Source organism: Sturnus vulgaris, chromosome 1, assembly GCF_052056855.1.
Source record: "Sturnus vulgaris isolate bStuVul1 chromosome 1, bStuVul1.hap1, whole genome shotgun sequence".
Classification (NCBI taxonomy): domain Eukaryota; kingdom Metazoa; phylum Chordata; class Aves; order Passeriformes; family Sturnidae; genus Sturnus; species Sturnus vulgaris.
The window spans coordinates 4,029,105-4,048,915 of NC_142243.1; the positions used below are offsets into that span (position 1 = coordinate 4,029,105).

The window sequence follows — 19,811 nt, forward strand, 5'->3', positions numbered from 1 at the left end:
TAGTCCACAGGATTTGTAAAATCATTGAGTAGCATCTCTGACAGATACCATAGAGTCATGAAAATGGCTTTTTTCTCCCCAGAACAGCACTGTAAATATTTAAAGACCCTAAGAGACCCAGAAGATGAAGGTATAGTTGAGGGCTGCCACTTTCTGTAGAGATCATTGTATCTGCCACTAATTTGGAACAGCCTTGAGACCCCTCTGAACTGGGCCAGTGTGAAGAGCCCAGACCTGATGCTGTGAATTGAACCTTCCTACCTTGGCCTGCCTGCACCTGAGCCCTAATTAAAACACTAATGAGATAACAGCACTAACTGCACTGTGGAGTGGAAAGGACACGATTTACACACCCTGCCCTCACCTTAGGGTTATTCCCCTCAGAAAGCACTGCTGGGGGAGGAAAGCATCCCTCTGCAAACAAAATCTGAACAGCAAATCTAAAAGCTCCTGTTCCAACACACTCCTGATTCCTGAAATCTGCTCCCTGGCTTTTGTTGGTTTTTGTTTTGTTTTGTTTTGTTTTTAAACTGTCAGTTTGCTTTTGGAGTGTTTCCAATTAAAACCCACAACCCCATGGTGTCTTAAAGCCTCTTGACATGCTCGTTTTTTTGATCCTTATGTGCATAAACTCAAACTGTAGCAAATGATTGAAGCATCACTTGCTATTATTGGAGTCACTGACCCTTTCAGGGATGCTGTGAAAAGTGCTGGATTGAGAGCACTGAAATTTGACTTCTGCCATGTACTCAGGGCAGCACAGCCAGGTCTCAGATGGGATTGTGTCTCTGCTCTAGCACAGATGGGGACAAAGTGCTGCCTTCTTCTTGCCTCCAGTGAACAGTGGTCACTAGAGGTGGAAAACACAAGGATTTCGAAGATAGGACAACTCTGTGACCTCTTTCAGTCACTGCCCACGAGTTGGATTTGAACAAATGAGGAATTGAAGTGGAGCTGCAACTGTGTTTTGTGAAAGAACATACAGGACAGGGCACAGTCCTGATGGGACAGGGGGAATGGCTTAAAGATGATGGAGAGGAGATTAAGATTGGATATTAGGATGAAATTCTTCCCTGTGAGGGTGGGGAGGCCAGAGGTGCCCACAGGGTGCCCAGAGAAGCTGTGGCTGTCCCTGGATCCCTGGAAGTGTCCAAGGCCAGGTTGGATGGGGCTTGGAGCAACCTGGGATGGTGGAAGGTGGCCCTGCCCATGGCAGGGGGTGGAACTGGATGGGATTTAAAGTCCCTTCCATACCAAACCATTCCATGATAATTCTGTGAGACAACTATCCCAGGCCTCTGCTGGGAAAATAGACACAAATGTTATAAGAAGAAATTAATGTTATTTCCAAAAGAGGACTAACACTAAAAGCTGAAATTCTAAATACTCCATGAAATTACAGTTCCTGTTCACCTGGAAACACTCCACCTGGGGCAGACAAAATTGGCTTCACCCACCTGAGGGAAGAGCCAGGAGCTGTGTCCAGCTCAGGTGAGCTTTGGTTACCTCTGGACACATCTTTGTATATTCCAGCAGCATCACTGCACCAACCAGTGGCAATATGATTAGAGTGCTGAATATTCTTAGAGGGATAAAACTTGCTTCTAAAGATGCAATTCTCTTTAAATATCATTTTAAAGGATTTTTTTTTCCTATTAAAAATTATTTCCACTGGTTTTAATTTCTCATTTTCTTACCTCTATGCATTGAGCTGTTGCAGCACAGGATGGTGTAACACAAGGAACAGGTCATGCAGAAGCTCTAAGCCTCAGTGGGAAATAAAGATTGGCCCAAGAAAGGTCTTTGATCATGGCAGCAGCCCTCAAATCCATCTCTAGATCACATTATTGTGTTGTATCTCAGGTACAAAAACTTTGAATGAGGCAGTAGAGTTGATTGTTTGATTGATTGATTGATTGATTGACTGATTTTCTACTTGTCTGTAGAAGGAGCTTGGAGATTGACTTGGGCTGAAAACAGGGAAACAATTTCAGAGACAATTTCAGAAAAAAAGGAAAGTGAATATAAGTGCTGATTCTGTATATTGGGCATGAAACCTGTATTTTTATTGACAAAACATCTGAGGGAGAAAATGTAGGTAATCTTTTTTTTTTGTTTCATTCCTGAATGGATTTTGACTTGTACATATCCCACAAGAGAGCTAATAATTAACCACGTTGGATGCTTTGAAATTTAATTTCTGGTAGCACTAGAAAAACACTCTGTTAGGTATTTTCCTCTTCAAATGAGCACATTGGGGTTTTTAAATTATGATCTGTTTTCTCAGAGTCACATACCTGAGTTTTAATCACACACCCCTCTGTGAAGCTAAAGAAGGGGCAAAGGGTTGGAAAAAAATGCCAGGGAAGTGAATTTCCTCCTGATTTTATTAAGGAAAATACATTTCTTGTGTTCAATTTTAGATGTAAAACTGCCAAAGAACTGGTGCAACACAGCAGGGTCAGAGGACAGACCTCAGGGAAGAGGCACCAGAGGCACTTACCTGAGCTGCTGCTTCCCTCAGTGACTTCTGCTGTGCATTGACCCCAGCTGTGACCTGCTCTGCAATATTTCTCAGACCTAAGACTGTATAAATTTGTAATTTTTCAAATAGGCAGATCAATTTTTTTTTCCCCCAAACCTTTCATTCTGTTTTAATTGATTTTTTCTTTTCCTCATGTGCTTGAGAACTGAACGGTTTTGCAACCTCTGAGGTTCTTGTGTCTGGTTGAAAATAATTCACCACAACCAATTTAGCTGCTGGAGTGAGTGGATGCATGAGGTGGGAGAGAACCTGGAGTTCACTTCTGCCTCTGCCTTCATCATTTTTTTAATTTTGAATAAGTTAGATTGCTGCTGAAAGCTCAGCTTCCCCAGCTATAAAGCCACTTGAATGATTATCTATTTTTAAAAATTATCTATTGAAAAATTACCCTCCCTTGCTTTGAGATTCCTGGATGAAAAGTAGAGGAGTCCTTATTTCAGTGTGGAATTTTGCTCAGGACAGAAAACCACAGATAGCCAAGAGATCTTGATGTGCTCCTCATTAAAGCTGCAGCATTTTTGTGGTGGCAAGATCAAAGCCAGCCCCAATAATCGAGGTGTGACCACACAAATGGATTTTTACATCAGCATCCTCTTGCCTGGTTTATTTTCTTTCTCGGTAATTCCAGGTGGTTTCTTTGTTTCCTTTCTTCTGCTGGGAACTGAGGTGAGGTTTTCAGGGAGCCAGTGAGTGCAATTCCAGCATTTCTTTTGTGAATGAGAACTCCCAAAGCTCATAACTCTCCATGTAAATCTCAGATTGTTTGTCTCCCCCGTGGTGTTACCTTCACATCAAATGATTTCCCGTGCCAGGTTATTGCTGATCACTCAGTCCCTGAACAGCTCTTTGCAATCAGTCTTTGATTTTTGCTTTTGATTTTTTTGATTTTCTGAGAAGTTTGATGCCACTAAAAATCTGTCAGCCTGTTCTTCAGTGCCTTTTACAGGTCACTGACATTTGTGTGAAACAGCACAGATCTGCTGGTTGCATTTTTCCATTGAGAAATCAGAATAATATATGTGTACATATACATATATATAGGTATTCCTGTGGTTTTTTTCCTTGTCTCCTTATTATAGTGCTTTTCCCTGCAAACCTGCAACAGCCACATTTCTATGGGAACCTTTGGAGTTTGGAATTTTGAGTTCCTTCCAGAGAATTGTCCACTGAATCTCCCTTGTTCTCATATTGACTCTTTCAGAGAATTTCACAGACCGTGTCATTCTTCCCTTCACACCTTGTTTCTCTTCTTTACAAAGAATTTGTCCAGACCAGCTTCAGTATGGGAAATATCAGTATCTCAATGTAGCAACCACTGGCTGATGCTCTGGAAAGCCATGACAGGAAAAAATGTCAGTAAATACCTGAGTTAGTTCAGTTGTTCAAAACCAAAGCTGTGGAAAGATAGGGTGTTTTTAAAGTTTGTCATATCAGAAAGTGGAGGTGCTTAAGCTTATCAACAAAATCAGCTGATTTATTGACAAAAAGGAAATTTTCATAAGTGAGAATTATCTTTCTGCTCTCCCAGGGTGCTCCAAACCCTGTCCAACCTTGGGCACTTCCAGGGATCCAGGGGCAGCCACAGCTTCTCTGGGCACCCTGTGCCAGGGCCTCAGCACCCTCACAGGGAAGAATTTCCTCCTGATATCCAATCTAAACAAACTCTATTTCAATTTGAAGCCCTTCCCCCTTGTCCTGTCACTGTCTTCACTTCTTCTGATCTGCCATGCTCCATTTCAAACAAAGTCCACAATGCTGAAGTTCTTCTGATCTAAAGAAATCAAAGTTTTCTCACTTATTATTTTATGTATAGAAGTATCTCACCTGTGTATGTAGCTGGATGCATTTCATTTATGGGTTTGGTTTTTTTTTGCTGGAAAGCATCCCCTAGTCCTGTGTAAGCATCCTCCTTGCTGATACAATTGCTTCTCTGAATATTTTCTTAGTTTCTACTGGCTCTTTTCACACTTTTGTTTCCACTTCTGCATTGTTCTGTTCAGAGACTGAGATATTATTATTATCATTATTATTATTATTATTATTATTATTATTATTATTATTGATAATTTTTTTTCTTCATTTCCTCTTCTCCTTCCTATCCGAATGGCTCATGTTTTTTCTCAAACACTGATCAAATTAGTTTTCCTATTGATTTTTGAAAATTTCTTTTCTCTATAGATGAACAGTTCCTCCTCTGCTGCAGGTTTGCAGTTCATGACCTGTTGACATCCCTGAGTTGTTCTTGCAAGACTTTTATCATAATTTCTGCTGGTTTGCATGCAGGTTGTGCTAGCTGCACAGAGCACAAAGATAATGTGCTGGTTTGATTACAGTCCATCCAGAATTTATCTCCAATTTTGCCACCATTGCTATGGTGACCTTCTGACCTTGTACTGTTTATATTTTGTAGCTGTGGAATCACTTAAGTGCCAACAAGGTGTCCAGTACCTACAAATTGTCTGAAATTTCTGCTTCTGTTTGTGAAATTTTCATTCTTCTTAGTCACATTTCGTTATTCCTGATTGTACATAAAAGTATTTCCCAGCCCTTTGCCCAAAGGACTCATTGTGGTGCTTGTGGCCTTTGAAAAGGAAACTTTTGTGATAAAAAGCCCTGTCTGAGGATCAGGTCAGGCCAGCATGGTAGAACAATTAAAACAAAGCATTAATTAACTGGCAGAGTGCTCATCTGAGGTCAGGATGGCAGAATCCAGAGCTCCCACTCAAGGGACTGCTCTGATCCCAATTTGGGTTACTTAACCCTGAAGTGATTTTACAACACTGCATAAAACCATGAAGTCTAAATAGAATAATTTTTACAGTTTCTGGGAGTGAAGAGGAACAAACATTCTAGGAAGCACAGGAGCACAAGCTTTCTGTGAAGCATGAAATACAAAGCCCAGCAGAAAATGAGCAAAATAAAAGCCACTTGTCCATTAAATTCTCAAAAGAAAGAGCAGAGCTTAATGACTTCCCTTTTAAACTCCTGGACCTGGAGAAAACTGCAGAGAAGCTCTCAGTGTCAGCATTGCCTCTTTCGTGCACTTTGGCTATTTCATCTTGATAAGGGAGATAAATTTCCTCTCAAGTGGAGTCAGGTTTTTATGAGAGAAAAATTTTACCACCAAAATCATTTACTGAAAAGTTTCTTTTAATTCAGAAGAGTTTCTGGGCTCTTGTGTTCAGGTTATAATAGAACAGTGCTACAACAGATGGCTCAAATACTTTCTGGATCACTGGCTTGTAGCTCCATTTTGGGGGTCTGAATTTTCATCCCAATTTAGAAGTGGAAAGGCTAAACTTCTGGCAAGATATGAAAACTTTTTCTTTCCCATCTGTAGTTGGAGAGGGTCTTATTCCAGCAATAATTATATTCTTAGCATGGCATAAATAAACGAGAAGAAAAAATAATCCACTTTATTCTGTCTTCAAGACTTTGCCTTTTTGATTCATTTCATCTACCAGTAAATGTCAAGGTAAAAATCCTTAGTTATATTTTCCATTAGGAAGCAGAAAACATGGATAAACAGACATGAATTAAAATAGAAAATAAGCCTAAAGAGAAATAAAAAGGATGCACTGCCTGTCATCATTACCTCTCTTAAATGACCTTTCCTGAGTGTCCATTTATGGAACTGATGTGTGGGTTTTGTTAGAGCTGCCCAGCTCTGAGGAATTAATCTGTTGACACAGAGCTCCAATAATAACAAAAAAGTCCTTGACAAATAATGGTGTACTTTGGTCAATACAGCACTCGGGCTCTTTTCTAGGAAAGCTCACTTTGCAGTGGAGGGAGATCCTTCTTCCTCTGAAACACTGTGATCTATCTGAGCAACAAACACCAGAGGCTTCATCCTCTCTGCCTGCAAATCAGGCTCAGTCTGGTTAGCCACTACAACTGTATGGATTCTCTCCAGCTGAGAAAACAGCTCCATTTTCATCTCCAAGCCTTCAGCTCTTGCAAGCTGCATTCCCTGTTTGATTCCCACGTAGTGTCCTGTCTGCTGAGCAAACTCCCCCCATCATCATCATCATCCCACGAGCTGTGGTCTCAGGCCCAGCAAGGACAATTAAAACCCCATCTAATTATGCATTGAAAACTGATCTTCAGATCAGACCTCTCTGAATGCTGCTGAAACGCCCTACTGAGCCAAGTGTCTTTCTGAAATGCAGTGGTTTGGGGTTTTTTTTAAAGAAATCCTTAAAAGTGAACACACTGAAATGTGCTTTTACAAGGCAAAACCAAGAATAAGTATTTGCTGTAATCGCATTTTCATCTTTTCCCTTGGATTTTTTGCTTGCTAAGATCTGCATGGTAGGGGTGAGCCTATCCAAGCCTTAAAGATCTCTCAGAGAAACCTTAATAGAGACAAAGTTGGTGCCTCAAAACATTTTTAAGCTTCCACAGACTGTAATGTCACAGAACCTCTGTCAACACAGCCCCGTTCAATTCATTGAAGCTCACATGGGATATCCTGAGCAACCTGAAGATCAGTGGAAGATTTGTGTGGGCAGCTGGTTCAAGTCCAAGCCTTACTAGTCCAAAACCACTCATTTAAAGTATGTCAAATGGACCACTGTTGAAAAGTTTCCATTTCCAGTGAATATAAATAGATCTTGGGATAACCAACTGCTTAATCTAACAAGAAATGATGCCAACCTTACTCAGTTCCTTATGCTCTTGCTCTTCTTATCCTCACTCTGAGATGGAATTGATTTATGGCCAAGGCCAAGTCACTTGGCTTTTCTCTCTTAGGTACTAAATCTAGAATGGGGTAGAATCAGTTATTCCTTTTCCTGGAGGAGCTGTGGGATGAAGCCAGCAGCAGGAGCTGGGCAGAGAAATTTGTGAGAAAGTGGAAAACGAAGCCTTGAAAGAGCTTCACACATTCTAAAGGAGATTCTAAAGCCAGAAGGAGATGTGAATTCTTTTTCTGACCTCCTTTTTGCACTGAAAAGGCCAGAAGAGTCTCCTGACTTGATGTTCCTCTACATCCAAGCCATCACCTCTTGGGCATATACATAAACCCCACTGATCCAGTGTCTTCCCTCCAGCTCAGGGTACTCTTCTTCCACTAGCCTTTAAAAAAAAACTCAATTCTCTGGTTTGTAGGTAAAGGCAGAATAGTAGAAGAAGACTACAACAATAATGGAAGAAGCAGAGTGAAAGTCACTCTGAAGTTCAGACTGAGATTCAGGAGGAGGATTCAGTTTGAGTGGCCAATGCTGCTGTTACCCTCTCCTAAAAAATGCAATTAGAATTAATGTCCTTGCAAGGTTGTCTCAGTCACCTGGGTAGATTGTTCAAAGTCAGCACTGATGTATCTGCCTTCCTGGTGCTCCTGGAGGAGCTGAGGTCTCTTTCAGGCTTTTTGTCACATGTGCCAACGTCACACACAGATTTCAGGGATGCAGGGGTGCCTCAGGTGCTGCTCTGCTCTGGGCTTGAGCAGCTGAACTGGGAGAATTAAAAACAGACTTTTATAGAATGAGAGTGTTCCTGGTGAAATAACTCCCAGAATTTTCAGCTAGCCATTCTTCTGGACTGATGAAGCATGCCTCTACAATTGAATTTCAGAAAAATATCTAATTTTCTGATGCGGGCTGTGGCATTTTGAATTTCCAGTTCAGATGGCAGGATGCTGTCACATTGAAGTAGGACTCATGAAACTTGAAATGCCCTCTTCAGCCCAGTTCATCACGTTAATGATGCCATGTGATTAGTCTGACTGATATTTGGAATTTGCTCTTACCTAGGAATCTATAATTCAATCTGGCACTTTTCATTACAATTGCAAAACTGGCATGTTTTGGACTGGTGCCTTTTTTGCATCCTTGGTAAAAATAACCCAAACATGGCTCTGAGCTGATAAGAACCTCAAGATTTAGCAGCAGAATTTCAGGGGGGAAGTTTTCTTTCTGTGGGTGGAGGTTACCTCCATTCACCTCCCACTGAGCAGATTCTGCCTGAACATTTCTCGTTGTGTTACTGAAGAGCAGGGCAGTCACCACTGTGAGGAGTTTAAGATTCAACTCAAACCCCCGATATGGAGCTGCTTTTGTCTCTGATAAATAAAGCATGAACCAATTGACTTCAAGCTCTTAATATGATAAAAACAAATCTGAGAAGAACAAACACAAGTTGCACTGTTTTATTTACTTCTTGTACTCCCCAGGGCCCTGCTCTACTAAGGAAATAATTTCCAAGAATGCTGTGTTAACTCCCAGAACAGCACTTTTGTATTTCACGTAGTGTGTTTACACAATTCCCACTGCTGCCAGTCTCCTACTGTCTGCTCAGGTGTTTTATTGCTCCATTTGTTCCAAACCATGTCACAGGAGCCACAGGGAATGCTCTGATGGATGCCAAGATATGTAAACATTGAAATATACCCCATAGCACTGGGGGGAAAAAAGGAGCATGTTTTGAGAGCACCTTTCAGTTGTCAGCTCTGCTGAGGTGTTTGTGAATATTCAGATGTCAATCACAGAATTGTTCCATTCATGGGCTGAAAAATGCCTGGAGCCTCGGGACCATGGAATTGTGTGTGAGGTAAATATTTTCTTACAAGCTGTGCTGGGACCCCAGCAGTTGTGTAGTTCTGATAACTTTGGGACAGACCAATGTCTTGTAAGCTGCCTTTATGTTCTGAATGTAGCTCCAAACCTGCTAAGAGCCAAATCCTTCCACTGATCACAATCTACAAATCAATCTTCTCTTCAGTTTGTTTGGGTTTTTTTAAATCTCCTGTTTGCACTGGGCAAAAAAGTCACTAGCAGATGCTACAACAGTAATGAGAGCAAATATCAATTCACAGTGGTGAGGCTGCAGCACAAATAATAATTACCCAGCTCAGCAGATTGAAAAGGGGAGTGGCCAATCCATCAATCTCACCTTTAGTTCCTCGTTGCACCCAGAAGAGGAGAAAAGGAAGTAGAAATAATCTCCTTGTTAGGGCAAAAATGATGTACTCCATTTTCACTGCTGTTTTGGAAACATTAAGTGCTGTTGGATGTTTGCTGTATAATCTGGTATTCCTAGTAAAGTTCTGAGTCTGTTGCAATCAATGGTAAAGCCAAAAGGCTGTTTTCAATCAGATTGAAACTGTAAAATTTGCCTTTTAGGGCATATCACATCCTCTGAGCCATTATTTTACTGACTGGCTGCATTTTTTTCCTCTCTCTCCCTTCTTTTGCAGATAAATTTTGTATTTCTATTTAACATAGTTAGGATTTTAATGACAAAGCTGAGAGCTTCAACCACTTCAGAAACAATCCAGTACAGGTAAGTCAGCTTGTGATTCCTGGTAACAAAGTTCTGCCTTTATTGTCCTGTCCTTGTCCCATCTTTGTCTTTCCAGGTGCCACTGTTGATGGAGTTCATAAATTAGGGCCACAATATTTATCTGTGCAGGCTCTCCAGAAAAGCCTGCCTTCATTTTTTCTGTCCACTCTATTTCACTTCAGGCCTGCATGTGCCCCAGCACACACGTGGAATCCCCTCTTTTCCATGAAATCTGAAGGATTTGATCTCATGGGAGGGCAAATTTATCAAGTTCTGTATGTACACAAGTGTAAATATAGTAAATGGTGCATCCAGCTCTGGGATCCCCAGCACAGGAAGGAGCTGGAGCTGCTGGAGCCAGTCCAGAGGAGGCACCAGGATGATCAGAGGGATGGAACAGCTCTGCTGTGGGGAGAGGATGGGAGAATTGGTATTGTTCAGTCTGGAAAAGGCTTTGCAGTGAACTAAAATCTACCTGAAGGGAGCCTGCAAGAAGATGGAGAGAGATCATTTGCAAGGGTTTGGAGTGACAGGACAAGGGGAAACGGCTTCAAACTGACAGAGAGTAGATTTGGATGGATATTAGGAAGAAACTCTTCCCTGTGAGGGTGGTGGGACCCTGGCACAGGGTGCCCAGAGCAGCTGTGGCTGCCCCTGGATCCCTGGCAGTGTCCAAAGCCAGGTTGGACAGGGCCTGGAGCAACCTGGGACAGTGGGAGGTGTCCCTGCCCCTGGCAGGGGGTGGAACTGGATGATCTTTAACCTTCCATACCAAACCATTTTGGGATTCTGTGATGAATGTGTGCATCCAGGTATTTAATGCACCATTTAAAATGTAGGGGAGGGGAATGAGGGGTGACTGTGCCCCTTGCTTTCAGCTGGTGCCAGAATTGGTGCAGTCACTCACTGGCTTGCATCACAGAACTGATCCTCAGCTAATCAGTACCTTTATTTGGGTTTGGCTTCTCAGGTGAATCAGTTCCCATATCCAGCATAACCCCCCAAGCACTGGGATGGCAGAAAGGAAAAGTCAGGAGGGAAGGTGGCCTGGCCCCTTCAGACCAGTGTGGGCTTAGATCAGCCTTAACAGTTTAAAAGCAAATTCTCAGACATCATGAGATGCTGAGTGCCCTTCTCTTGTCATTTGCAGTATCTTGCAAGATACTTGGAGGACTTATGGACTAACAGGTCCTTGCAGTAGGAAATGGAACAGGTTTTGTGGAGTGAGATCAGTCACTCTAACTCATTTCTGGATAAAAGCTCAGCATGTCAAGCTGAGTTGCATCTTTATGTCCTCAAATCAGGCTGCTCTTGACTTTGGAGGCAGTTTTGCTGCAGTAATGGGCTTTGTTGTTTTGCCTGATTCCTTCCTTTTACTCCTGTCAGGGTTTTGTTAGTGAAGTTAGAGCAGTGGTCTGATGTTCAGACCCTTCTCTGCACATTTCCTGAGAAATGAAGGGAAAAATGCCCTTTTTTCTTGCTCAAACCTCATGCCATAAAACTAAAACTGGCCTGAAAAAGCCCTGATTCAAACCTCATTACATTGTTATCCCTTCTGCAGCTTGCAGGGGAGCATTAGAGACATTAGAGTGAATCAATCTAGGGCAGCTGCCATTGTTCTTGAGCAGATAACAATGATCTTATCCTTGTAGCCTCTCAGGGAATTGTCTTTCCCACGGCCTAAATGGAAACCTTTAGAATTCCAGCAAAGCCTGGGGCAAGCCTTGATGCTCTAAAGCAGAGCAGTGCTACCCTTTGCTAAGCAGCTATTAAATCAGGTGGCAGCTGGTTCGTTAAGGCTGTCACTTCATCCTGACACTGGCAGTGTTTTTGTACCTGTTACAGCATTATTCAGAGATTTATACAGACTTCATCAAATTTCAGCCTTTGTGTTTGCACAGTGACAGTACAATGACATGCTGCTCTCAGCTGACACCCCAAGACACTGTTATTAAGGATTAGCCCCAAATAATTCTGTTAATCACTGATGCTTCCTCTGTCACCACCTGCTGTGTGATCTGTGGTGCCCTGAGCAGCTGAGTTGGATGGGCAGGTTGCAGAAAGTGTTTACACTGCAGACAAAATCAAATAATGGGCACAGAGCGGGTCTCAGCTGAGCTGGGCACTGGTCACATCTCCCTGAGGTGTAAGAAATCACTCGCCAAACCTGCAGAGAACCCCAAGGCTTCAAGCCTCACTGGTAGGGGAGAAAAGGAGGAATAAGGTTCCCATTCACCCCCTGGAGTTGAGTGTGGGGGGAAATATCAGGATTCAAAGGTTTTCCCAGGACTCTTCCCCCAGGCACTGGTCAGGCAGGGAGGCTGTCACTCTTTCCATTCTCCTCCTTTCCACTCCCAACACAATTGTCCTTCCCTGTGTTCACTTGTTTTCTCTTCCCTGCCCACAGGAAGGCAGTCAAGGCCACGTTGGTTCTCCTGCCTCTGCTTGGCATCACCTACATGCTTTTCTTTGTCAACCCTGGCGAGGATGACATTTCCCAGATTGTTTTCATCTATTTCAATTCCTTCCTTCAGTCTTTTCAGGTAAGAGAGCAGGCTTATTGCTGCATCAGCTGAAAGGATCCTCAGAGCTTTTCAGCCGTGAAACTTCAGGCAATTAAATCTGTGATAGAAATAATAGTTACAAATAGCTCAGCTTAGTTCACACATGCATAATAGATGTACATGTGTGTCACATGGAGTGGAAAATCCTCTCAGGTGTGGACTGGAGGGATTCATCTCCCTTAATTCAGCACTGTGTTCAGCTCCTCACATAAAATCAATAGAGGGAGAGAAGATGTTTCATTCCACGTGCCTGAGAGGATGAGGATCCCCCTCCCACACAGTGGGCTGAGACTTGGACTCAGTGTTGCTAAACCAAAGGGAAACAGCTCCTACCTGTTGAACTTGCTGTTCTATTCAGCTTGTAAGAGTCTCCAGACAAGTTTATGTGCTGTTCTATGCAGCCAACAGCCCGATTTTTAATTAATATTAGAAGTTATGCAATTTTTTAAGGGATGTTAGAAATTTATGTTAACTGTTTTCTCTGATTCAGAAAAAAAAGACATGGTAAGTCTAAGTTTAGAACCAGTGGGTTAAAAAGATCATTAAAGCAAACACCCCCACAGGCAGACAAGGAAACTTTAACCAGCTGCTTTCAGAGAAATTCCTAATATTTTGCCTTCCAAGATCATTCATGTTTCAGGGGATGGATCAGTGAACAAACTGTTGGTAGAACTCAGGAGTTTAACTGGGAGGACAGGGACAGTGTTTCAGACACACTTGAGCTGTGTTGCCCAGCCTGCTCTGGTGCATTCCCTGAGCCATCAGCCCCATCTCCTCCCTCCCCAAATTGAGCTGGAGTTCTGACAGGATGGAAAAGGCAATGGAACGTGAGCAGCTACCCAGCTCCGTGAATCTGACACAAACCCAAAAGCAACTGAAGGATCTTTAGCCACTCCTTTCTGCCCAGGTGTGTCCTACAGCTTTACCTCTTAAGTAGGATGGGAATTTGTTTGACATTGATGTTTTTACCTCCTGTGTGCAGGAACAAGTGCTCTGATATCCAGGATATCAATACAAACATACAGCTGGCAAGCCAAATCTAGAGTTGGATTACTGTTTTTACTGATTTCATCCCACCAGAAATCACAGCTGAATATCCAAAATAAGAAATGTCCCTTTTAACCTATGAGGGAAGGAACTTTAACCTTTACCTATGAAATAATTCCACACTTTTCATTCCCTAAAATTGATTGCATTTTTTATCTGCTCTTGCTCAGCGTCTCAAAAAAGAAAATGCTGCATTTCTCATTAGTTCTATGAAGATGTGTGTAAGAAAGAAAGCACAGGGAGTCTCTCCTTAATGCTGAGAATAATTACAGCCCTAAAAACAAAACGGGCAGAACTCCACTCACAGGAATTCCAACCTTTGCAGTCATCACAGGGGTTTAGTCACTGCTGTCAGCAGATTGCACAGAGCCTTTGAGCTCAGGTGAATTTAAGCAATCTGGTGATGCACTTGCCCTCATGAGACCATCTAAAGCCATTTAACACCCCCTGTGAGTGCCTGGGATGTTCCCCCAGAACTGTCAGCCCTGGGACTGCTCCTCTGAGGGCTCTCAGAGATTGGATGCTGTGGAGATGTTTTAGCCCAGCTGAAGGGACAATCCCCTGTCAGTGGAAGTGTTAAAATATTTACCTAATAATTGCCTGCTTTCTCTTTTTTCCAGGGTTTCTTTGTGTCAGTATTTTACTGCTTCTTGAATGGTGAGGTAAGTAATTCACCTTTGGGAGATGGAGTTTTTTTGAGTGCCTGATTAAAGAGCTCTGAGATGTTTTTTCAGGAGGTCACAGTCCCATCAGTCTCTTGTAGAAAGTTCTTAATGTGCACCTGAATTTCCCAGCCTTTGTCCTCAAAACTTTATCAGTTTCAGGCAGGGCAAGGGAAAGAAGTTTTGTCAGATTATAAAATTTCTGTTCTTCATCTTAAGACTTCTTTGAAGTTTCTCATTAATTAAAAATATGATTTCTGGCAATAGCTAATTACTTCTGAGCTAGACTCTTGTTAAGGATGTGCTGCAGGTGACCCATTTTTATAGTGCCATGCCGAGCTGAGTGAGTTTGTCCATGTGGGTCACTGTCTCTGAGTGATCAGTGCCTGTTGCATTCAGAAAAAGAGGGTTGAAAATAGATTAAATCAGAATTAATATGAGGTACTGCTACTCAAGCAAGAAATGCTTCACTAATACCCCTCAGTATTTGACTTCCATCCCAAAGTGTGAGAGATTTAAATTTTTCTTGTGCTTACATTGCCACTGTCTCATTTGCCTGCATTAAAGTCTGTCATCTTTGTCCAGCTAAAATTTATGTCTCTGCAGAAATTAAATCCATATTTCATTATTCCTGCTGTATTGGCATAAACTTTGCTTGTGCTGCTTCTTAATTTCATTGTGGGGTATAAGAAAGAACAGGCATGGCTTCAAAGCAGCAGCATTTTATTTTAAATATTCTATTTTTTTAAATTTTATTTTTATTGTATTTCTTTTGTATTATTTTACTTTAGCAACTTTCCCTCTTCCTCATTAATTCTGAGGTGATGTTAACAAGCTCAGTTTTCTCACATTAAGCACATGACACTTTTATATCCTGGCAGCAGAGTTCTCAGTTCTCTTTCCAACTTCCCTTCCATAAATTCTCACCATTCCATTTGCCTTTTGAAAAATAGGGCGTTTAAATCTTCCTCCAAAATACAGGTGCCTGTAGAGCTACATTTACCTCAGGCTGTGTCAGGGGAGTTTTGGGTTGGAGATCAGGAAAAGGTTCTTCCCCAGAGGGTGCTGGGCACTGCCCAGGCTCCCCAGGGAATGGGCACAGCCCCATCTGAGGCTGCCAGAGCTCCAGGAATGTTTGGAGCACACTCCCAGGGATGCTCAGGCTGGGATTGTTGGGGTGTCTGTGCAGGAGTTGGATTGGATGATTCTTGTGGGTCCTTTCCAACTCGGGATATTCTGTGATTCTATTTGTCATATTCATCAGCTCTGCACTGTTAAAGCAGAAGGAGAATCTTCCTGTAGACAGCACGCTTTTTAAATGTCTTTTTTCCTTTTTTTTTTTTTTTTCATGGTGTCCCAGTGACCATCAGGGGCTAGAACCCAGGCCGTGTGATCTCATAGCCAGTCAGGACTTTCTGTCACTTCACTTCCATTTTGTGGCACTTAGACTTGGAGCTGTTGGCTGTTCACAGCAGGTTTTCACTCTTTTGTTCTGGCATTCTTTCAGCTCTTTTTATTGGGAGAAATATCCAAATATCCCCTTCCCTTTCAGCAGTCTGAAAAAAGCCATGAGCCAGCTTCCCACCTCTGTAGCTTTGGTGAGTTCAGACATAATTGAGCCTGTCAGAGGAGGATGATTCACCTTCATACACTTCTGGGCCTTGATAACAATCTACTGGGAAATCTGGAATGATTCCAGAGCTGATATTCCAGCTGGGTCACACCACTGTCACAGTGGGAACGGGCATTTCTGAGGGAGTCAGTCCAAGGTTGAGACACCCAGCTTGGGATGTTGATTCATTTCCCTAAACTCTTAAAAACCCTAAACCTGGTGCTGCTGGGGAGGCTGCAGCAGATCTGAGGCATCCATATGGCTCTTAGGAGCTGATACAGGACCTGGGGAAGATCCACATCTGACTGGGAAGTGGGAAAACCAGTGGGGCTTCTCAAATGGCTCTGTGTCAGTAATTCAAGCCAGTCAATAAAACCTTTTTGCTTTTTAAGCTTTTCATCAGCTTAGTCTCCAACAGGCTCCATCCACCTGAGCAGCTCCAGTCTTTGCTGGCAGTCTGGGCTGGCTCTCCACTGCATGCCCAAGACACCCTGCTGGCATGTGGGCACCCACAAAAGCTGAATTTGGGAGGGAAATCTTCCCTGTAGCATTTTTTGACATCTAATGTGCAACTACCATTTGACTGACTAAAGCGTGGCAACTCTCTTACTGCTTCTTTGAGGTGAAACATAAGTCCAAACCCCCCAAATATCAGAATATTGTCTATTTCAAAACTGTGAAAAAAAACTTTGGGCTTGTCTTACTGTACTATGAGAATGTTTTTTGGAATATCGTAAAGCTTTTAAAGGATAAAATTTCCTGTTCTGTTCTAGCCTCAGCTTTGCACAGCACCAAAGAAAACAGCAAACTCTGAAAATTTTCAGAGCCTTCTGGGTGTGTTATCACATTGTCCAGAACAAAAATTTGCATCTTATAGTACACTATTTTAAAAGCTGAGCTACTTCCAGCCAGGCATCCCTGGAGAAGTGATGATGAAGGCAATGGCACTCAGTCTCCTTGAGGTACCAGATTTTACTCAAAAAGGGGAAAATAACCTGTGAGGAGCAGCCTGAAAGCTTCACAGATGTCACTGCAGCCTTGTTATTATCTCTTCAGTGAGCCTGATGTTCCTGTCTCTGTGGTAGATGGGCTGATAACTTGCTGTCTCAGAAGGTTTTAAATACTTCAGGTTTTCCAGTTATAGCAGAGCTGAGTTCTTTAAATGCATGTAATGGTCTTTATCAGGTTACTCACCCCCCACAGTGCCAGGCTTGCTCTGAGTGATGAGACAAGCAAAAAGCCTGGAAAATCCATCAGTTTAAGCTTTAATAATGCTGTGATCTCAGCTGTATCTCTTCCACCCTCTATTTAATACACATACCGCTGGGTACTTACAAACTGCCAGGAACCGTCTGTAATAGAGCTCAAAAATTATGGATTGCCCTCAAAAAAAAACCCCAAAATAGCCTTCATGAGATCTTCAATGAGTGCTTCGTGTCTGGGAGACTTGTCCCTTCACAATTTATGTGTTTCCTTTTGCCATGGGACTAAAAGCTGCTGCATTTGGTGGAAGACAGAGGAACCACCATTGAGGATTCCTCAGGGTGTGAAAGAACGGCTATAGGGTTTTCCCTAGGTAACCACATTAAAACCTCTGATTTGGGTTTTTTTCTGAGGCTCAGCGTGTGATTCCACTGAGTTTTCTCATCAGGAAATATTTTTGAGGAAGAAGGAGAATAACAGGAAATAAAGGAGCAGAGGTGATGTTGTTTTCAGCAGCCACTGAGGGACCCATGCAAAATTCCTTCCCTGTCAGGGCTGGAATTGGATGCAGCCTTTGCACAGTTGTGCTGGATTTTAATGTTCTCAGAATAAGGAGAGGCTACAATTAACCCCAGACCTTTATGAGGAAAGGAAATTGTGCAATGAATTTACTGCCTGTGTTTTAAAGTGCACATAGAGATTTTGCAGTGAGATTTAGTAAATGTTGAGACTATTTCTCAATCTGATGTGAAAATCACTTGGTTTGGGTACAGGGAAAGCATTAATAGCAGTTACTGGAATCTAAGCAAATGGCAGAAATATTACTTAAGGCTGCATTTTGATACAATCATGGGAAATGGAACCATGTGTCCTGACAAACCTGCATGAATGGAAAATAAAGAGGAAAATTCTTCTGGCTCTGGTAACTTTATGTTGTACCCCTTAGTCCAGTTCCCACAATATCTGAGCAGTGCAGTCTGTGTAGCTTCAAAACCTCTGCACAACTAAAACTGGGTTTAAAGATCAAAATCAGCATCTTAAAAACACTCAGGATGTGAGAGGCTGTTCCAAAGAAGAGTTTGCCTGCAGAGTTGGCAAGGACTGGACTCAGTGATCTTTATGCATCCCTTCCAAGCTGAGATATTTTGGGATTCTGGGATTTTATTCTATGAAGTTTCTGTCCCTTTGAGTTCTGTCTGTGAAATTTGGAAAGTTCCTCCATAATTTCCACTGATCTAAACAAACATACCTTGAGATTTAACCAGAAATGACACCTTGGTAACACCTGATACCACCATAAAATGTCCTAATTTTCAGTGATTTGGTCTCACAAATGTGATATCACTGAAGGGAAAAAGTGAAGCGATTCAATTGTGGTCCATGCAAAGAATTTCAAACGGGATGAGTTTAATTCCTTCATTTTTGAGTAGATATTTGACCTGGGAATGCAGTCACCTCCCTTGCCCTCATTTCCACAGAGCAGTTTTTCACACAGCTCCTGGACTGGTTTTGTTGGCTGCACCAGGAGAGGGTCTGTCAGGCCCCTGTGCTGGAGATTAAAAATCAGTAAATCAAAGAATCTAAGATACCAAGTTCAACCATCACCCACACACTGCCAAGCCCTCCACTAAACCATGTTCCCATATACAGTTTTTGAACACTTCCAGGCATGGGGATTCCACCACTTGGTTTGTCAGTGTGTTTCAATGCCTGACCACCCTTTCAGTGAAGAAATTATTCCAAATTTCCAATCTAAACCTCCTCTGCTGCAATTTGAGGTCATTTCCTCTTGTCCTATCTCTTGTGACTTGGGAGCAGAGCCCAATTCATCCCCTGGCTGTCCCCTCCTGTCAGGGAGTTGTGCAGAGCCACAGGGTCCCCCTGAGCCTCCTTTTCTCCAGGCTGAGCCCCTTTCCAGCTCCCTCAGCTGCTCCTCACCAGATCTGTGCTCCAGACCCTTCCCCAGCTCTGTTCCCTCCCCTCCTTCCAGGCCAACACCTTATATACAAATTATTGTAGTGATTCCACGGAGGAGAAACAGATTAGATTAAAAATTTACAGCATTTTATGTTTTATTGCTTTTGAAAAATTCTGAAGCTGTTTTGAATGAAGTGTGTGTGCCATGGATGGGCACAAGAGGCCGTAGGCACTTGACTCATTAATTTGTTTAGAGACTATGAATAAAAAGCTTTTTCTTTTTTTTCTTTCTTCTTTTTTTTTTTTTTTTTTTTGCATAGAGAAACACTAGAGGGCAAAAATATGCAAATTTCATTTAATCCAAATGGAAAAGAGCATCTCTGGACTTCAAAGAAAATTGACAATGAGAGATTTCTGAGAATTTGAGATGTTATAAAAACTGGCATAATGAAGAATCTGTATGCATTTGTGTTGAATGCCACTTCAGAAGAGTGAATGCAGCTTGTGAACTTCTTTTTCAATGACTGCAAAAAACAAGATGCTCTTCAAATTTTTTTCAGTTAACTTACAGATCACAAGACTGAATTGAATTTCAGATAACACTGGATTTTAAAAAAAACAGGATTTACAATGGAGTTTTTTGGAACAGGGATAGACTTTACAAGAGCATGTAGTGACAGGGCTAGGAGGAATGGCTTCAAACTGACAGAGAGTAGATTTGGATGGATATTGGGAAGAAACTCTTCCCTGTGAGGGTGGTGAGACCCTGGCACAGGGTGCCCAGAGAAGCTGTGGCTGCCCCTGGATCCCTGGAAGTGTCCAAGGCCAGGTTGGATGGGGCTTGGAGCAACTTGGGACAGTGGAAGGTGTCCCTGGGGGTGAGTTTGGATGAGATTTAATGTTCCTTCCAAGCCAGGCCAATCAATTCTGTGATTCTGTGAATGGCTTGAAGCTGTGCTGAAGGAATGCATTCCCAC

The 19,811-nt window shown here is 42.4% G+C and overlaps 1 protein-coding gene across 2 annotated transcripts in view; it reads left to right on the forward strand.

Annotated features, from left to right (window-relative positions):
• CRHR2 (corticotropin releasing hormone receptor 2) overlaps positions 1-19,811 on the forward strand; it is a 134,446-nt gene that overhangs the window by 106,088 nt on the left and 8,547 nt on the right. For both annotated transcript variants that reach the window (XM_088155271.1, XM_014873763.2), the window contains 3 exons: positions 9,744-9,829; positions 12,237-12,372; positions 14,061-14,102. In XM_088155271.1, coding sequence (XP_088011397.1) covers positions 9,744-9,829; positions 12,237-12,372; positions 14,061-14,102 — 264 coding nt within the window. The remainder of the gene's footprint in view (positions 1-9,743; positions 9,830-12,236; positions 12,373-14,060; positions 14,103-19,811) is intronic.